Source organism: Gopherus flavomarginatus, chromosome 9 (assembly GCF_025201925.1).
Source record: "Gopherus flavomarginatus isolate rGopFla2 chromosome 9, rGopFla2.mat.asm, whole genome shotgun sequence".
Taxonomy (NCBI): domain Eukaryota; kingdom Metazoa; phylum Chordata; order Testudines; family Testudinidae; genus Gopherus; species Gopherus flavomarginatus.
The window spans coordinates 54581921-54598149 of NC_066625.1; the positions used below are offsets into that span (position 1 = coordinate 54581921).

General features: G+C 44.6%; 1 protein-coding gene across 1 annotated transcript in view; it reads right to left on the bottom strand.

Annotated features, from left to right (window-relative positions):
- Nucleotides 1-11756: 11756 nt before the first annotated feature.
- The window catches only part of MAN2C1 (mannosidase alpha class 2C member 1), a 28516-nt gene continuing 24043 nt past the window's right edge, over nucleotides 11757-16229 (bottom strand). Inside the window, 5 exon segments of the mRNA XM_050968820.1 lie at nucleotides 11757-13920; nucleotides 13923-13962; nucleotides 14050-14153; nucleotides 15210-15355; nucleotides 15568-15647. Of these exon segments, the coding sequence (XP_050824777.1) occupies nucleotides 13636-13920; nucleotides 13923-13962; nucleotides 14050-14153; nucleotides 15210-15355; nucleotides 15568-15647 (655 nt within the window). The 3' untranslated portion in view covers nucleotides 11757-13635.

The window sequence follows — 16229 nt, forward strand, 5'->3', positions numbered from 1 at the left end:
TTGTGGGTGAGAACCCTGGCTCCCCATCTCAATTAGGAAACTGTTGCAGTGAAACTGAAGGGCTATTGAGAATGCCCATGTAACAGTCTGTACCCTTATGCTCACCACTTTGTACAAGCATGATCATGGTTTTGTAAAAGTATGCCTTGTGAGGTATCATTTGAAAGGTCATAATCGGCTGAACTTTATTGTCCTGGTAAAATATGTGCAGCAACGTTGTGTGTACAATTATAAGGTTCTACGGTGTGACTTTACTGGGACATGCTCCAAGTTTAGAAAAACAGTTTCAAACTATTTGCCCAGAGACCAAGGCTAGCCAGCACCTCAGCCAGCTGTCAGCACAATCAAATGGACTATCGCCTGGTTAAGCAACCATTTTTTGGCAGTAAGAAAGATGTGAGCGAGAAATTTACATCTTGGCAATGGAACAGCTGGGCTAACACACTGGCTGTCACATGAATTCCAGCTGGAGATGATCTTCAAAGAGGAGGAAAAGGTACAAAAATGAGGAATAGAGGCCCCAAATCACCTTTCTCCCCTCATCTCTACTCTCGGCATCGACAATGTTTGAAAGACAAAGAACCTGGGGAGGGGTCCTGGCTTGGGAGGAATCCAGTCAGACTGTTGTAAGCCTATCGTGAGAGAAACCTTCTTGCTCCAAGTTCACTTAGCTTGTTAGGTTAGGTATTAGTTTGCATTTATTTCTTTGTAAACAAATCTGACTTTTATGCCTTATTCCTTGTAATCACTTAAAATCGATCTTGGATTGAAGTGTTTGGGGAAACTCCATTTGGACAGCAAGGTTTGTGCATATCATTTTCTATTAATGAAATGATAGGTTTTCTATGAGCTTTTATTGACAAGAAGGAGAGAGCTGGGCAGTGCAAGTCACCCATTTCTGGGGACACATCTGGGACTGGGAATTTGCTTGTGTCCCTCTGCAGTATAATTCAGGAGTGGCTAGCAAAGAGCACTCGTCTAACTCAGCTGGGAGTAGGTTACATGCTGGAGGCTGTGAGCAAGCCAGGAGTGGTTGCTCTCACAGCAAAGTAGTGTAAAAGGCAGCCTATGGTGGAGAACTGAGGGGAGACAACTGTCCAACAGTCCAGATTGTACCCTGGGTGGGTGAAAGTGAGCCGGTACAGCGTATCGGTCAGGAGCCAGGACTGACCCATACGCAGCCCACGTTAAAGCTCTATGGGCAGAGCTTTAACATCCCTGTCCCTTTTGCCTTCCCTGTCTTTGGCCCTGCCCGTAGGGTCCCTACTGTTGCCCCTTCCCCCCCCCCCCGGTTGGCAATTTAAAAGGGCCAGGGGCTCCCGGCCACTGCTGCTGCAGCAGCGGCCAGAGCCCTAAGCCCTTATAAATCATCGCCGGAGCCCCGGGCGGTGGGGGTCAGGCAGCGTAGATGGGTTGGCTGGGGGAGGCGGACCTCCCCAGCTCCGCCCCTTCCGCCTGAGGCCCTGCCCCTTCTGGGGCTGTCCCCCATACCGGTAGGAATTTATTATTACTTTTACCCTTGACTCTGGAGAATGTCACAACCCCTAACCTTTCCACTGCGTCATCTTTACCAACATCCAAGGCTCCTATGCTAACAGGCAATGGCCAAGTCTTTCACCTAGGAAACAAGTGATCAAAGCAAGTTCCTACAGAAATGCAGCTGGCTTTTCATAGGAAATACTTCTCTTGGCCTGATGAATGATAGCACAGCTAAACTGTGCCATGCCGAGAGGTAACATCCTAGCCCCAAAACAGTGTTTTTCAGAAGTGACTTCCTGGTGCAGGGCATGGTAAGGGGATTCATGGCCCAGGGTGGCATCTACTGCTACGAAAGTCCCAGTTGAGCAGCAAATGCCCCCTGCACCTGGATTCCTTTCTTTCACATTTATGTATCAGTGATCTCGCATGCATGTGTCTCTTGTGGTAAGTGGGAGACACACGGTCCAGTGTATCTAGCTCACCCACTGGCTTGCTGGGTGATGTTTAGTCCACCAGCCAGATTTAAAAAGGGGTCTTATTAGCGACCTGTCAGCTAGAAAAGTGTCATTGCTATCATGTTAGATGCATGCCTGGTGCTCATCACCAGGTGTATGGAGCTGCTGAAAGAGGATCAGTTTTGGTATATCATGTAATGCTTAAATGTTACTGGGTAGCCAATCTGGAAAAATTATAAAATCCCAAGGAGCAATAACTTGAAGCAACATAGTGTAATTTTGACCAGAATTGGCAGAAAGCTTCTGCCATTGATAATGTATATACGATTGATAATGTAACTATACACTCAAACTAGTATTGGTTGGGAAATATTTAGCCCCAGGTGATATCTTTAATGCATTTTCCCTTTTTTGCCTTTGGTTAAAGCAAAAGTCTGTAGTCACATGACAGCATGAGCTTGTTTGACTATGTGTTACACTGTCGACTGCATTTATGAGAAGTTTTTCTCCAGATACTTTATGACTATTGGCTACTGTCCAATGGTTCCTGCACTGGCAAATGATGATAATACAGTGTATACCATGAAGAACTATTTTCAGGCTATGTTCTGCTCTCTGGACCAAGACTGGACCTATGTTGTGTATGATGAAGCAATCTACTGCAAAGCACAGATTATTAAATAGAGGAATCAAAAAGAATTTGACCATGACCACCTTAATGTGGGAGGCATGTATCCTGCAATGAATTTCATGGGTGGTGTAAGCAGTATGATGCAGGAAAATGGGCAGCCACTATGGTGCTTCAGTCAGCCATACACTAAAAAGGACAGCATTAAAATCCATGAACTTATAAATGAGGCAATGAATTGCTTGAAATGGATGGCACTTGGTGATTCCATAGACAATAATGATCTCCCAGAAGATGAGACGCATGTTGGAGAAAACTTGAACATGCTTTGAAGCTTTGGAGAAGGCACACAGAAGACAGAGTGGAAGCACAGAATGCTGTGGCAGATTTCATGAACAGAACCCAATCAGCTCATGGACTCTTATGTTACCCAATCTGTTCAGATACATTTCTGTTCTGGGAGAACTATGTAACAGATTTCTCCCAACTACCGATGGATTACATAGCAGCAAAGAGAGATGATAACAAGTCTATATATGGAACCTGAGACATTTATAGTGTGATCACATGAATTATGCTAGGTGGGGATGTGTAACTGTAGCAGAAGCCAGACTTCTGGAGGAGAAGCCAGCTATACATCATGCCGTAGCTGATAGCCAAGGAGCAGTATACTGGACTTCCAGACCTTTGAGTGGCATATGGCGTGACATGGCCATCGAGCAATCTTTCAGCAAGGACTGTGAGAAGCATCATCATCTTTGCACAAAAGATAAGGCTCTGACCAAGTATTACCTGACTGCACATTTTGAGGCAGCTGTAACAGCTATGAGAAAACAAATGTGTGGAATGCAGCCTTCAGCAACAGAGCTCCACCAAGAAGCTACCACACAGTGCATGGCTGAAGATGAAACTGCTGTCCCAGATATTAGAAAGGTTGTGACTGAATGACAAATCCTTTTAGCTCTGAACCTGGAATGAGCCCAGATGACAGATTGCAGTGTTCACACGTGGCTATGTGGACTGGGGCCCCACCTGAAATTGTAGAAAGTTTGTGCATGAGACGTGAGGATGGCCTACAAGAAAGGAAGCAGTTTGTAACCAGTAGGCTGCAAAGGGGTGAGGTAGATCTCTTTGATCTCATAGACAGGTCTAATCTCAAATCATTTGGTAATCTCAATCTAACAAAAGAAGCAGCAGACAGCATAAGGGAAAGCTACTGATCATCACATATTCCGCAAGCTGACAATTATCTAGCTCAGAGATGTTGGTAGCTAGGGTGATATGAAGTGTGAGCTGGCACCTGTTCCACTTTCCCTCTTACACTTGGATGGAACTCTAAGGGCTTGTCTACACTACCCGCCGGATTGGTGAGTAGCAATCGATCGGGGGAGTGGTCGATTTATTGCATCTAGTATAGACATGATAAATTGACCACTGAGCGCTTTCCTGTTGACTCCAATTCTCCACCAGAATGAGAAGCACAAGTGGAGTCGATGGGAGAGTGTCAGCTGTCAGCTTACCACAGTGAAGACAACACGGTAAGTAGATCTAAGTACGTCGACTTCAGCCACACTATTCACACAACTTCAGCTATGTGATCTTAGATCGACCCCCTGCGGTAGTGCAGACAAGCCAAAGAGCAGCACATTGTCTTAGCTGGAGGAAAATCTATCAGTGATTAAGCTACCAGCCTCCTGTAAGCCAATGTTAGCTATTACTGATGTCACAAGGATTCTACCAATGGTATGCACAGACCCTGCCAAGTGGAAAAACTTTTGGGGAGCTGTCTGATCAGCTATTGAACCTTTATCCTTGGACTAAAATGACAATACCCTGCTGTTGGTGCAAATGAAGAATCAATGAAAACTGGTGAGAGCCCACAAGGGGACTGTCCAAATGCAAGAAGTTTGGAACCAGGCTGTGGTAACACCATTACCAAAGCAAGACTTGAAGCTCATATCAAAGAATACACGTAACAATGCAAACTTTCTCCTCAGTGACGGGAGCGGGGAGTGTGAACAGAGATGATCAGCTGGTCATGAAATATACCTTGTTGGTGGGTTTCACGTCACACAAGCAGTGAAAGTAGTGCCTGGCACCCATTCTGCAATACCAGAACTTGAGGCAGATCACAAGGAAGCAGGTTTGTGAGTCACATGCAAGAACATGCCTGAAAGTCTCAGGGAAGGAGAACTGGAAGGAAACAATCCCAGAGTTAGGACCCTCCTTCCAGGTGATGACATGGTATCCTCTCATTAAGGATACTCCTCCATGGGAGGTAACCCCAGTTATTAGGAAGAGACAGATAATCATAGGACTGGAAGGGACCTTGAGAGGTGATCTAGTCCAGTCCTCTGCACTCATGGCAGGACTAAGTATTATCGCTAGTTAGGTTTTGTGATGACTGGGAGAACTACATGGTGAATTGCCTGCAGGTTGCAAAGGATGGGGACCTGTCAAGACATCTGGATTGACCTATGCGCAGAGCTGGGGGTGGAGCCATTGGTTGTGGTATGTGTTTGACCTAGAGAAAGGAAGGAGAGAGGTCCTGCAGGCCAAATTTAGGCTGCTAGCTAACACTTTGAAGTCCAGGAACTCCATAGTCACATTCCCTGAAATGCTTCCAGTTCCATACATGGGTCTAGACCGACAGGAAGAATTACAGGTCTCACTGCATGAATGAGATGCTGGTGTATGGATTTAGGTTTATTGGGAACTAGGGAACCTTTGGGGAAAGGAGGAGCCTATACAGGAACGAGAGGCTCCAGCTAAACCAAAATGGAACAAGAGTGCTGGTATGTAAAATTAAAATAGGTCATAGTTTAAAAACTCTAAGGTCTAATAGCTGCAGAAGAGCATAGAGTTTGGACAGACCCATCCCTTAGGGGGGGATTAATTTAAAGGGGATACTCTATCTATCTCCTAATAAAGAGGAGAGGATAGAAGCTGATAAAGTGCAGGTAGGCACTGAAGAGTCAAACAAAGAAGAGTCCCATTCAGTTACATCCCATGAAGGCAGACAACTAAATATTGATATTTTGTAAGTGCTTGTGTACAAATGCTAGAATTCTAAAGACAAAGCTGGGTAAACATGAGTGCCTCGTATTAAAGGAGGCTAGTGATTACTAGACATCACAGAAACTCAGTAGAATGATGATCAATGAGACAGTAATACTAAGGTGCAAAATATTTAGGAATGACAGAGTGTGTTGTGCTGGTGGGGGCATGGCACTATACTGGAAAGAAAGCATAGAGTCAAATATAGTAAAAATCTTAAAGGAATCAAACTACCACAGAATCTCTATGGATGGAAATTCCACGCTTGAATAATCAGACAATAGCAGTAGGGATATGTTACACCCTCCCCACCTGACTAGGAAGGTGACAATGACTGTGAAATACTGAGGGAGATTAGAAAGGCTAGAAAACCCAGTAATAACTGGGAGATTCAACTATCCCCTAGTGACTGGGTCCATGTCACTTCAGGAAGAGCTGCAGGGAGAAAATTTCTAGACACCATTAAACGACTGCTTCTTGGAGCAGCTAGCCCTGGAACCCCCAAGGGGAGAGGCAATTCTTGATTTTGTCCTAAGTGGTGCAGAGGACCTGGTCCAAGAGGTGAATATAACCAAACTACGTGGTAATAGTGACCATAATGTAATTAAATTTAACAGCTCAATAGAGGGGAAAATACCAGAGCAACTCACTACAGTAGCATTTAGATTCAAAAAGGGACAGGACACACAAGGAGAAGGCTAGTTAAAAGGCACCACAAGAGTGACATGCCTGCAAGCTGCATGGCAACTATTTACAAACACCATAATAGAGGCTCAAATGAAATGTACTGTATACCCAAAATATTTTTTTTTTAAAAAAAAAAACCCCCCGTGGCTAAACCATAGCATAAGAGGGGCAGTTAGAGGCAAAAAGGCATCCTTTAAAAAAATGGAAGTCTCATCCTACCCAGGAAACTAGAAAGGGGCATAAACTCTGACAAGTCAGGTGGAAAAGGTCAGTCCAGAAAGAATTTGAAAAGTAACGGGTGAAAAGATTGAAAATTGACAATTTATTCCTACCCTTTGTTTTCTAAGTGGAGAGAGTTAAACAGTGGGGTCCCCCAAGGATCTGTACTGGGACCAGTGATGTTCAACATATTCCTAAATGGTCTGGAAAAGGGGTTAAACTGTGAGGTGGCAGAGTTTCCAGACAATTACTCAAGCTAGTTAAGTCCAGGGCCAGCGCCAGGTTTTCTGCCATCCCAAGTGCCCCCTGCTCCCCCCCGCCCCAAAGCCACAGCAGTGCAATTGCGCCGCTCCACTCTTTGGCAGCAGGTCCTTTGCTCCGAGAGGGACTGAGGGACCCACCACTGAATTGCCACCGAATACCCAGACATGCCACCCAAGTACCTGCTTCTTTAGCTGGTTCCTGGAGCCAGCCCTGGTTAAGTCCAAAGCTGACCGTGAAGAGTTACAAATAGATCTCACTAAAGTGTGTAACTGGGTAACAAAATGGCTGATGAAATTCAATGTGCAAAGTAATGCACATTAGAAAGCACAATGCCAACTGTTCATCCAAAATGATGGGATCTAAATTATCTAGTACCACTCAAGGACACGATCTTGGGGTCATTGTGGCTGGTTCTGTGAAAACAGCTGCTCAGTGTGTTATCAAACAAAATGTGAGGAACCACTAGGAAAGGGCTAGATAGGACAGAAAATAGCATCATGCCACTTCTGTGAATACTGCATGCAGTTCTGAACTCATCTCAAAAAATAGAGAGTAGAATTGGGAAAAGTATAGAGAAGGGCAAGAAAAATGATTAGGGGGGATGGAACAGCTTCCATTGGATGAGGAATTTAAAAAAAACTGGTCCTGTGCTGCTTAGAAAAGAGGTGATGAGGGTCGGCTGGTAGAAGTTTATGAAATCATGAATTGTATGAAGGAAGGCTCCTTTACTCCTTCACATAACACAGGTATCAGGGATCACCCTATTAAATTAAATAAACAGAATGCTTCTTCACAGAACACACAGTTCACCTGTGGAACTCTGCCAGGGGATGTTGTGAAGGCCAAAAGTATAACTGGGTTCAAAAAAGAATTAGATCAATATATGGAGTATAGGTCCTTCACTGGCTATTAACCAAGATAGTCAGGGATGCAACCCCATGCTCTGGGTGTCCCTAAACCTCTGATTGCCAGATGCTGGGACTGGATTGCTTAATAATTACCCTGTTCAGTTCATTCCCTGTGAAGCACCTGGCATCATCCACTATAGGAAGACAGGATACTGGGGTGGATGGACCATGGGTCTGACAATTTGTGGCTGTATGTTCAAAGCAAACACTCGAAGTAAGCAGAGTGATAATGTAGAACTTGGACTCAGGCAATATCTTGGACACACACATGCATTATTCTTTAGGTGGTACTGCCAGGAAATTTGTTTACCCAATTCGTAGTTACTATGTAACAATTTTTTTTCTTGCCTTCATGTTAGCTGCCAGTCGTTTGTTGATTTTTACCTGTGTATTAGTTAAACGGTTTAGCAATGTTATGCGCATTGTAAATGTTGTACAGTAATAATATAACAATACAGCACTCATGCAACTGGTTTGTGCACAGTAGCCAAATTCAATTAAATGACAGTTTAACCAGGTTCAGCTCGTGGTTTCTAGCTGCTTGCCAACTTAATTGTCCATATATGGTAAACTGAGGTGTAGTTGGCCAGTCTCTTATTTATAAAGCACTTTATTTTTAGGTTTTTTAATGCTAAGGGGTTCCTTCTCCATAAACTGATATCTTCTAGTGTCTTTGGACTGGGGGGGATGTACCTTTAAACAGCTAGTTAGTTAACATAATAAAGTTTTGTTTGTTTGTTTTACATTTCTTCTGGGTTTTAATAATACACATTTAATACACAGATTAACTTGGTCCTCATTACACCGTAAACAAACTAAGTCTTTTATAACACAAGCTATACCTTTGCAAATGTACAGATATTCATTTTTATTTGAGGTGCATTACTCATATTTGATACTAAATGTAATGCTTAATTGCTAAAATAGATGCTCACAATCTTCTATGAGAAGGTGTGTTGCTTTCCCCGGTCGAGCACTCTGTTTTAGCAAAAGTTAGTAACATCATTTACACCAACTTTTTAGAGTTAATTTGCTTGTGATACCAATTCCACTTTTAAGTATTTAGAAACACAAACTTTAACAACTACTTCCCTGCAACAGAACATAAAAGAAAAGTGTGTAACCATTAAACCAAAATAAATTTTAAATGCAAGTTCATGCAAACCCACTTTAAGGGTACTAAATTTTTATGACACTTTGTTGTGTTTGGGAGCCAAAAGTGGAAACCTGTTGAAACCCTTTGGTTAGCTTTATGAATAAAATTGTTAAACATTTTTGCTGACATTTTTATAGGGATATTTAAAATTGCAAACAAGGTCATAAAAACCCAAACAAGAAATTGACATTTTGTTAATATTACCTTTACGCTGAGATTTACCCTTACATTTTTTTCTTTGAATTAAAAAAAACCCAAAAAACTGAATAATAAGAAGAGAATTTTTGGTTTTTAATTGTACATATATTTCTACCTCAACAAATAATGCATCTATTTATAACTGAAACCTTTTTGAACTTTAAAAAAATGGTGACAATAATATTGTGATGCTTATACCCCAAACATAATTGTAAAATAGTGTGGTACCACTTATATTTTTTTAAAAAAAGGTAGAAAATTGACTTCTGTTGCAACAAAATAAAGATAATTTTTAAAAAAGTGATGTTTTACACACACACACACACACGCACGCACACACACACCCATACAACACAGGGCAGCATACATGATGTACATGACAAACTTACAATTAAAAACTAATGGTGCCAGACTTCTTATTTATACCTGTACGAAATAAAATATAAACATATTTTAAAAAATTAACAAAATGGTTAACCATTTAAATAAGTTATTACCTTATTTTTTAATAAAAATCATTAATATTTGCAAAAATTGTATTAATTTAGTAAAAAGGCATTTTCCATAATTTTATTTTAAAACTCCATGATAATAAGAAAAGCCCATGTTTCAAGTATTAGTTAGTGGTTAAGATTAGAAGCAGAGTGTGCATTTCTGTTGCTTGGCAATCATATCTTCAAGCAAGTTAGGAGTAATTCATAGATTCCTAGACTCTAGGACTGGAAGGGACCTCTGGAGGTCACCGAGTCCAGTTCCCTGCCCTCATGGCAGGACCAAATATTGTCTAGACCATCCCAGATAGACATTTATCTAACCTACTCTTAAATATCTCCAGAGGTGGAGATTCCACAACCTTCCTAGGCAATTTATTCCAGTGTTTAACCATCCTGACAGTTAGGAACTTTTTCCTAATGTCCAACCTAAACCTCTCTTGCTGCAGTTTAAGCCCATTGCTTCTTGTTCTATCATTAGAGGCTAAGGTGAACAAGTTTTCTCCCTCCTCCTGATAACACCCTTTTAGATACCTGAAAACTGCTATTATGTCCCCTCTCAGTCTTCTCTTTTCCAAACTAAACAAACCCAATTCTTTCAGCCTTCCTTCGTAGGTCATGTTCTCTAGACCTTTAATCATTTTTGCTGCTCTTTTCTGGACCCTCTCCAATTTCTCCACATCTTTCTTGAAATGCAGTGCCCAGAACTGGACACAATACTCCAGTTGAGGCCTAACCAGCGCAGAGTAAAGCGGAAGAATGACTTCTCGTGTCTTGCTCACAACACACCTGTTAATGCATCCCAGAATCACATTTGCTTTTTTTGCAACAGCATCAGTGTTCACTCATATTTAGCTTGTGGTCCACTATGACCCCTAGATCCCTTTCTGCCGTACTCCTTCCTAGACGGTCTCTTCCCATTCTGTATGTGTGAAACTGATTGTTCCTTCCTAAGTGGAGCACTTTGCATTTGTCTTTACTGAACTTCATCCTGTTTACCTCAGGCCATTTCTCCAATTTGTCCAGATCATTTTGAATTATGACCCTGTCCTCCAAAGCAGTTGCAATCCCTCCCAGTTTGGTATCATCTGCAAACTTACTAAGTATACTTTCTGTGCCAATATCTAAGTCGTTGATGAAGACTATTGCTACTGCATTCCTGAAGGGTTACAATTATTTATTTACTGGAGTTTTTTAAAGTAGAATATTTACCCTGGGTTTTTTCTCTGTTATATTAAAAATAGAACAAAACAACAATCATTCAGAGGTTTCTGTAAAACTTACAACTTTTGGGGGGTGGGGGGAGAAGTGGGAAGAGGGGATGAAGAGCAACCTAGGAAGGTAGAGGGACCTGAGCCACGAGACATTAACTCCATAAAGTTATCTTAAGGTACAAGCAGCAGCAGCAAGTTTAGCTTAGTTTACTTTAACTGTTTTTGGCCAACACCATCTGTTAATGCATCTTTTAATTTTGCTAAGGCCACCTTTTTCCATTTCTGTTCCCATTCTTCAGGCACAGGGTAGCTACCTCAAGCTTGCTGATGACCACAAGTATTTATAACAGGACAGCACATCTCTCTTTTTTGCAGGGGGGAAGGTAGGTTTTTTACAGCTGTTTCCATGCTTGCTGTCTCTGGAGTGCTTGCTGTCCTGTTAGGAGAGCAGAAGCATTCTAGGGCTCTGTGGCTTCTCCTGCTTTTTTTAATTCTTTCTTTGTTTCTGTTATTTGCCCTGCCAATTTTGTGGCATGTTGTCTTAACTATTTAACAGCCATTTTTATAGTTTGCAATATTCTACATTTGAAGGCTACAGACTCAGCCCTAGCCTTACAGATTCCATTCCATGTTCCTTCCCCACGTGTGTCTCCGGCAGATCAGATAACCTCAAAATGTGTTTTATAATTAAGGAGTAGGGGGCCATATCTGCATAACTTCAGAAAAATGGCAGACAGAAAACCTTTTCTCAGATGAGTGCATTCTACAATGACAAATATTTTGATGTAACGCATGGTACAAAAACTCAATGTTGTTTGACTACAGAGTTTTGTTTTAACCAAAAGCAAAACACAGGAATATGTATAAAATATATCATTGGGGGGTAAATATTTCCCAAGCATTCCAAACCAGTGTTATTTTGAATATGTAGTTCCATTATCAATTGTATTTCAAAGCTTTCTGCCAATTTTGGTCAAAATTAAACCACCTTTCTATGAGCTGTGGTTCTTTTTGTGATTTTATTATTTTTTCAGATTGGATGCCTGATAACATTTAAACATCATGTGATATAGAAAAACTGCACCACTTCCACCATCTCTCTCCATGCTGGTGATGAACACTAGATAGGTGCCTAATGTAGTAGAAACAACTTTTTTTTAGCTGATGTGTTACCCCTTAGCGCTCACCCAAGGTCCAAGCTAGTAGACTACTTGGTCAAGCCACAGCACCACTCTGTGCCTCAGTTTCCCAGCTGTCAAGTGGGGATAATGATATGGAAAGGGCTAAGGCCTGAATCCACAAAAGGGCCTGAGGCATCACAATGCTTAACCTTTAGATACCTAGAAAATCACAGGAACAACCCTGAGGTAGGGGCCTTCACCATGAATGGGGTGAGACAGGTGCCTTTGATAACAATCCACAAAGCCAGCAAGGTAGGCGGGGAGTCAATGGAAGAGGCCAGCAAGAGGGATGTGCTAAGCCCCGCCCCTCTGAGTTCAGCCCCCAGGTCTGGGCTGGTCGAAAGCACCTATCTTTGGTAGCAATCCACAAACCAGGAGCAGACAGGGGTTTGGCTGCCTCAGTCACAAGTGGGGCCCAATCCACTGAGTGTATTCAGCTGCCACCTAACTCCACAAAACATCAGGGACAAAGGGGGTTCAAGTCCCTCCTCTGCCAGATGAGAAGGGATTTGAACAGGCCACTGCCATGTCTCAAGTGAGTGCCCCAAGCAGAGTCATTCTAACTTTCTCTGCCCTTGTTAATTATTCAATTACACCTCTACCTCAATATAACACGACCTGATATAACACAAATTCAGATATAATGCAGTAAAGCAGTGCTCCCGGGGGGAGGGGGGGGGTGCAGGCTGTGCACTCCAGTGGATCAAAGCAGGTTCGATATAACAGTTTCACCTATAACATGGTAAGATTTTTTGGCTCCCGAGGACAGTGTTATAGCGAGGTAGAGGTGTATTTAATTAAAGTGAAACTTCAACAGGAGAGATTGAGAGACTACATGAGAATATCCCATTCTCAGGGCCCTGACCTGAGAGGTAGCAGATCCCTGCTCAAATCCCTTCTCCTTACCTGGCAGAGGGGAGACTTGAACCAGTGGTCTCCTCCCAGCACTCTAACCACAGGGCTACAGCTGACAAGGAAAGGCCTCCCCCCACACTGGCTATTCTGTGGAGCTAGGCAGTCTCTGAGCATGCCCACTGGCCCCACCCATGACTCAGGGGAACACCAGGCTGTGGCTCACTCACTCTGGGGTGTAGGTGGGAGACAGGTGCCTTGACACCTCAAGTGAGGCAACATGCATGTAGAGAGGCAGGATCCTAGCACCTACTGCAGAACCTGAGGTGCCTGCAGAGTTAGATGGCAGCTGAACAGAAGCTTTGAGGGTCACAGCTGAGCCTAAAAATCCAGATTTAGGAGCCTAGAAAGCTTTGTGGCTCCTACACTAGGGATTTTATTATCTGCCTGGCGCTGGTCTGAGTGAAGGGCAGCGGCTCCATTTCTGATGCCACAGGCAAGAGTCAAACAGTCAGAACTTTACTCAGCATGTGATTCAGTGTTTAATGCTGTTTTTACAGAAAGACCAAGCGAAAAGATGCTGCGTGTCTGCAGAAACAGTGAAGTGCCTGTAAACAGGGCAGCACAGGACTGTTAAGAGTTGTAGGACACGCAGTAAAAGGAACCTATTCTGCCATTATCAAAGCTCAAACCCCAGCACCGCTCCCCTGAAAGGGACAGGATTCTATTCATGATGTCCACTTGTTGGGTAAGTCAGTACATCACCCCCCTGCACCCAATCGAGATCTCCCCACCCCCTGGCATTACTAAGGCCATGGCCCGCCAGTCAGGCATTTACACTCAGAATCAGCACTGACTTGAGCCCAGAGGCTGCTGACCTCTGTCCTGACTCCGCCCTTTGGCACACACTGAGAAGGGGCAACTCCTTACTACCCCACTGTGTAGCGCTGGAATCGACATGTCCATGATTTGAGAAGCGAGTGAATTGCACCAGAGCACGGTGATTTCTGCCTGATTCCGGGATTGGGGCTGGGCTGCCAGCAGCGGCAGCCCTCTTACTGCCTCAAGATCAAGAGGACAGAGCGCACTTGGAATGGGGTAAAGCAAAGCTTCAGGCCATGCTCCTCCAGCGGCAGATGGCTGCTCGGGTCTGGCCGTTCCAGAAGGTCACAGCTGGGGAAGGAAGAGAAAGAGAGAATGAAACTGAAGCCCCAGAATACAAGGTCTCACAGCAGCCTCTCCCTTCCCCCACCTACTTACTTGATTGCTTCCTTCACAGGAAGGGTGGTCTGGAGCCACGTGACCACAGTGCTGCCATGTGACTCATACAGCCTGACCACCAGCCTGTCCAGCCTGTCCTCAGCCTTCATGGACAGAAAGAAACATCACTCTCAGGCTCAGCCAGATGACTGATGATACCTGACCTCCAAATACTTTATCGGGGGGTGGGAGGGGGGCAGCATAATTACCCCATATTAGAGACATGGAAACGGAGGCACAGAGAGGGGAAGGGACACACACTGAGTAGGCCTGTGGCAGAGCTGGGTCTAGAATCCAGGTCAGCTGAGCCCCAGTTCAGTGCTCTAGCCACTAGCATATGCTGCCTAGACAGCACGGTGCCTCCTCCCAATCATCAATGTGCAAGAGCAGCTTTGGTTCACCATTTCGACTAGAGGATAGCCAGCAGGAAGAGGTCAAACTCTGAACCTGGCTGGGTCGCCCCTTTTAGAACAGACGGACCCCGAGTTCTGTAAGTCCTTGCAGGAGTTGCTATTCTCTTCCAGAGCCCTCAGGACACTGACGCAGGCAGGAATTGTTCAGCCCATCTGGGCAATGGAGATATCCAGGCCTGAATTTCCAGAAGCGGCCACTGAGTTTAGGTGCCTGCACTGTGAGTGTTCACACTGGGCCTGATCTCCAGAGGAGCTCAGCCCCGTCCCCACCTGGCAAAGTATGCTGGATTTGTGGGCGCTCAGCAACTCTGAGATCAGGCCAAGGCACTATAAGCTGGGGGCCTAAAAATGGAAGAGAAGCTGCCACTGCTCTGGGTGCAAGATTTTGGCTAGTGTGATTCTCCCAAGTCCAAACAGTGAGCCAGGCTGCCTGACTCCCAGACTCCTGCTATAACCACTAGCCCACACTGCTTGCCCAGTCAGTGTAGGAAATTCCAGCTCAGCTGAATGTCAAAGATCTGGGAGGTGGAGGGCAGATTAAGGATGAATGGAAAGGTCCAATCACTGGACTAGGACTTAAGAGCTGTAGCTAACTCTCCTGCAAGGCACTTGGCCTCTGTCAATCCAAAGTGCTGTAACAATGCACGATGCTAATACAAGAGCTGCCAGTGCTTTGTGTCTGCAGATACCGCAGCTGGCGTCTTTCAACACAGTGCTGCCCCCCTCATCTCTCTTTGGGGCACGTGCCTGTTTGACGGTTTCTAGCACAACCGCTGGTGAATGCACAGAGAAGGCACTCCAGGCTGGACACCGTGCTGACACAGCTGGCACAGTGTGCAGAGGGAAGTTCAAGTTGTAGGCATAATGGATCACACCCGCCTCCTGGAAGGAACCTGCACAGAGAACACAACAGCAGCTGTCAGGAGCTAAGCGTGCAGCACAGTAAGAAACAGTAACAGTGCCATCCCCAGTGAGACGGGAGCAGTCGCTGTGCCGTGGTCCCACATGGGAGAAGGCTATTTTCCTTGCCCACATGCTCCCTTCAGGAATTGGCAGGCTCCTAGGGGGCATATCAGTGCTGTGCTGCTCAGCCTCCGAAACTCACCCCTGTGAGGCATCATGGCGTAGGTGAACTCATGGGGTCCAATATCTGCAGTGGCATCTGGTGACTTTGGTGCTCTCAGCCTGGAGGAGAGGGATGGATTAAAGGGGCGGAGCCTCTTCCACTGGCCATGCCTAGAACCAGCCCCACTCCCTTTAAATGCTAGTGCACATGCACTACCCGTGTCAAATCACCCTGCTGTTCCATCACGCAGCAGGGACCCATGCAAAATGCATCACAGTCAGGCTCCGTGGCAGTGCCCCGTTGGGGGAGGAGTTCCTGCCACAAGACTGCAAACACGCACTGCACTCACATGCCAGAGGCCTAGGTTCTGTCTTGACTTGTCACCAACACTGACCCAACACTAGGATCAAAGTATTCAAGAAATTGATCCCACCACAGAAAGCAAGGTGCTGCAAGCTCAGTAACCCGATCAGTGATAGGCAATCCTTAGTGGCATGAATTCCTGACCACTGCAGGAAAGGGTTAAAACCTTGTCATCTTCATACTTGGGGCAGACAGCGGATCCTGTTATAAATGGGACACATTCTAAAGCGCAATATGCACTAGGACTTTCATTTCCAGTCCAATCCCACTACTATATACAGGGTGCAGACCACAGCATTTGCAAAGTTAAACAATAGTGCACACGGGACTGCAGCAAC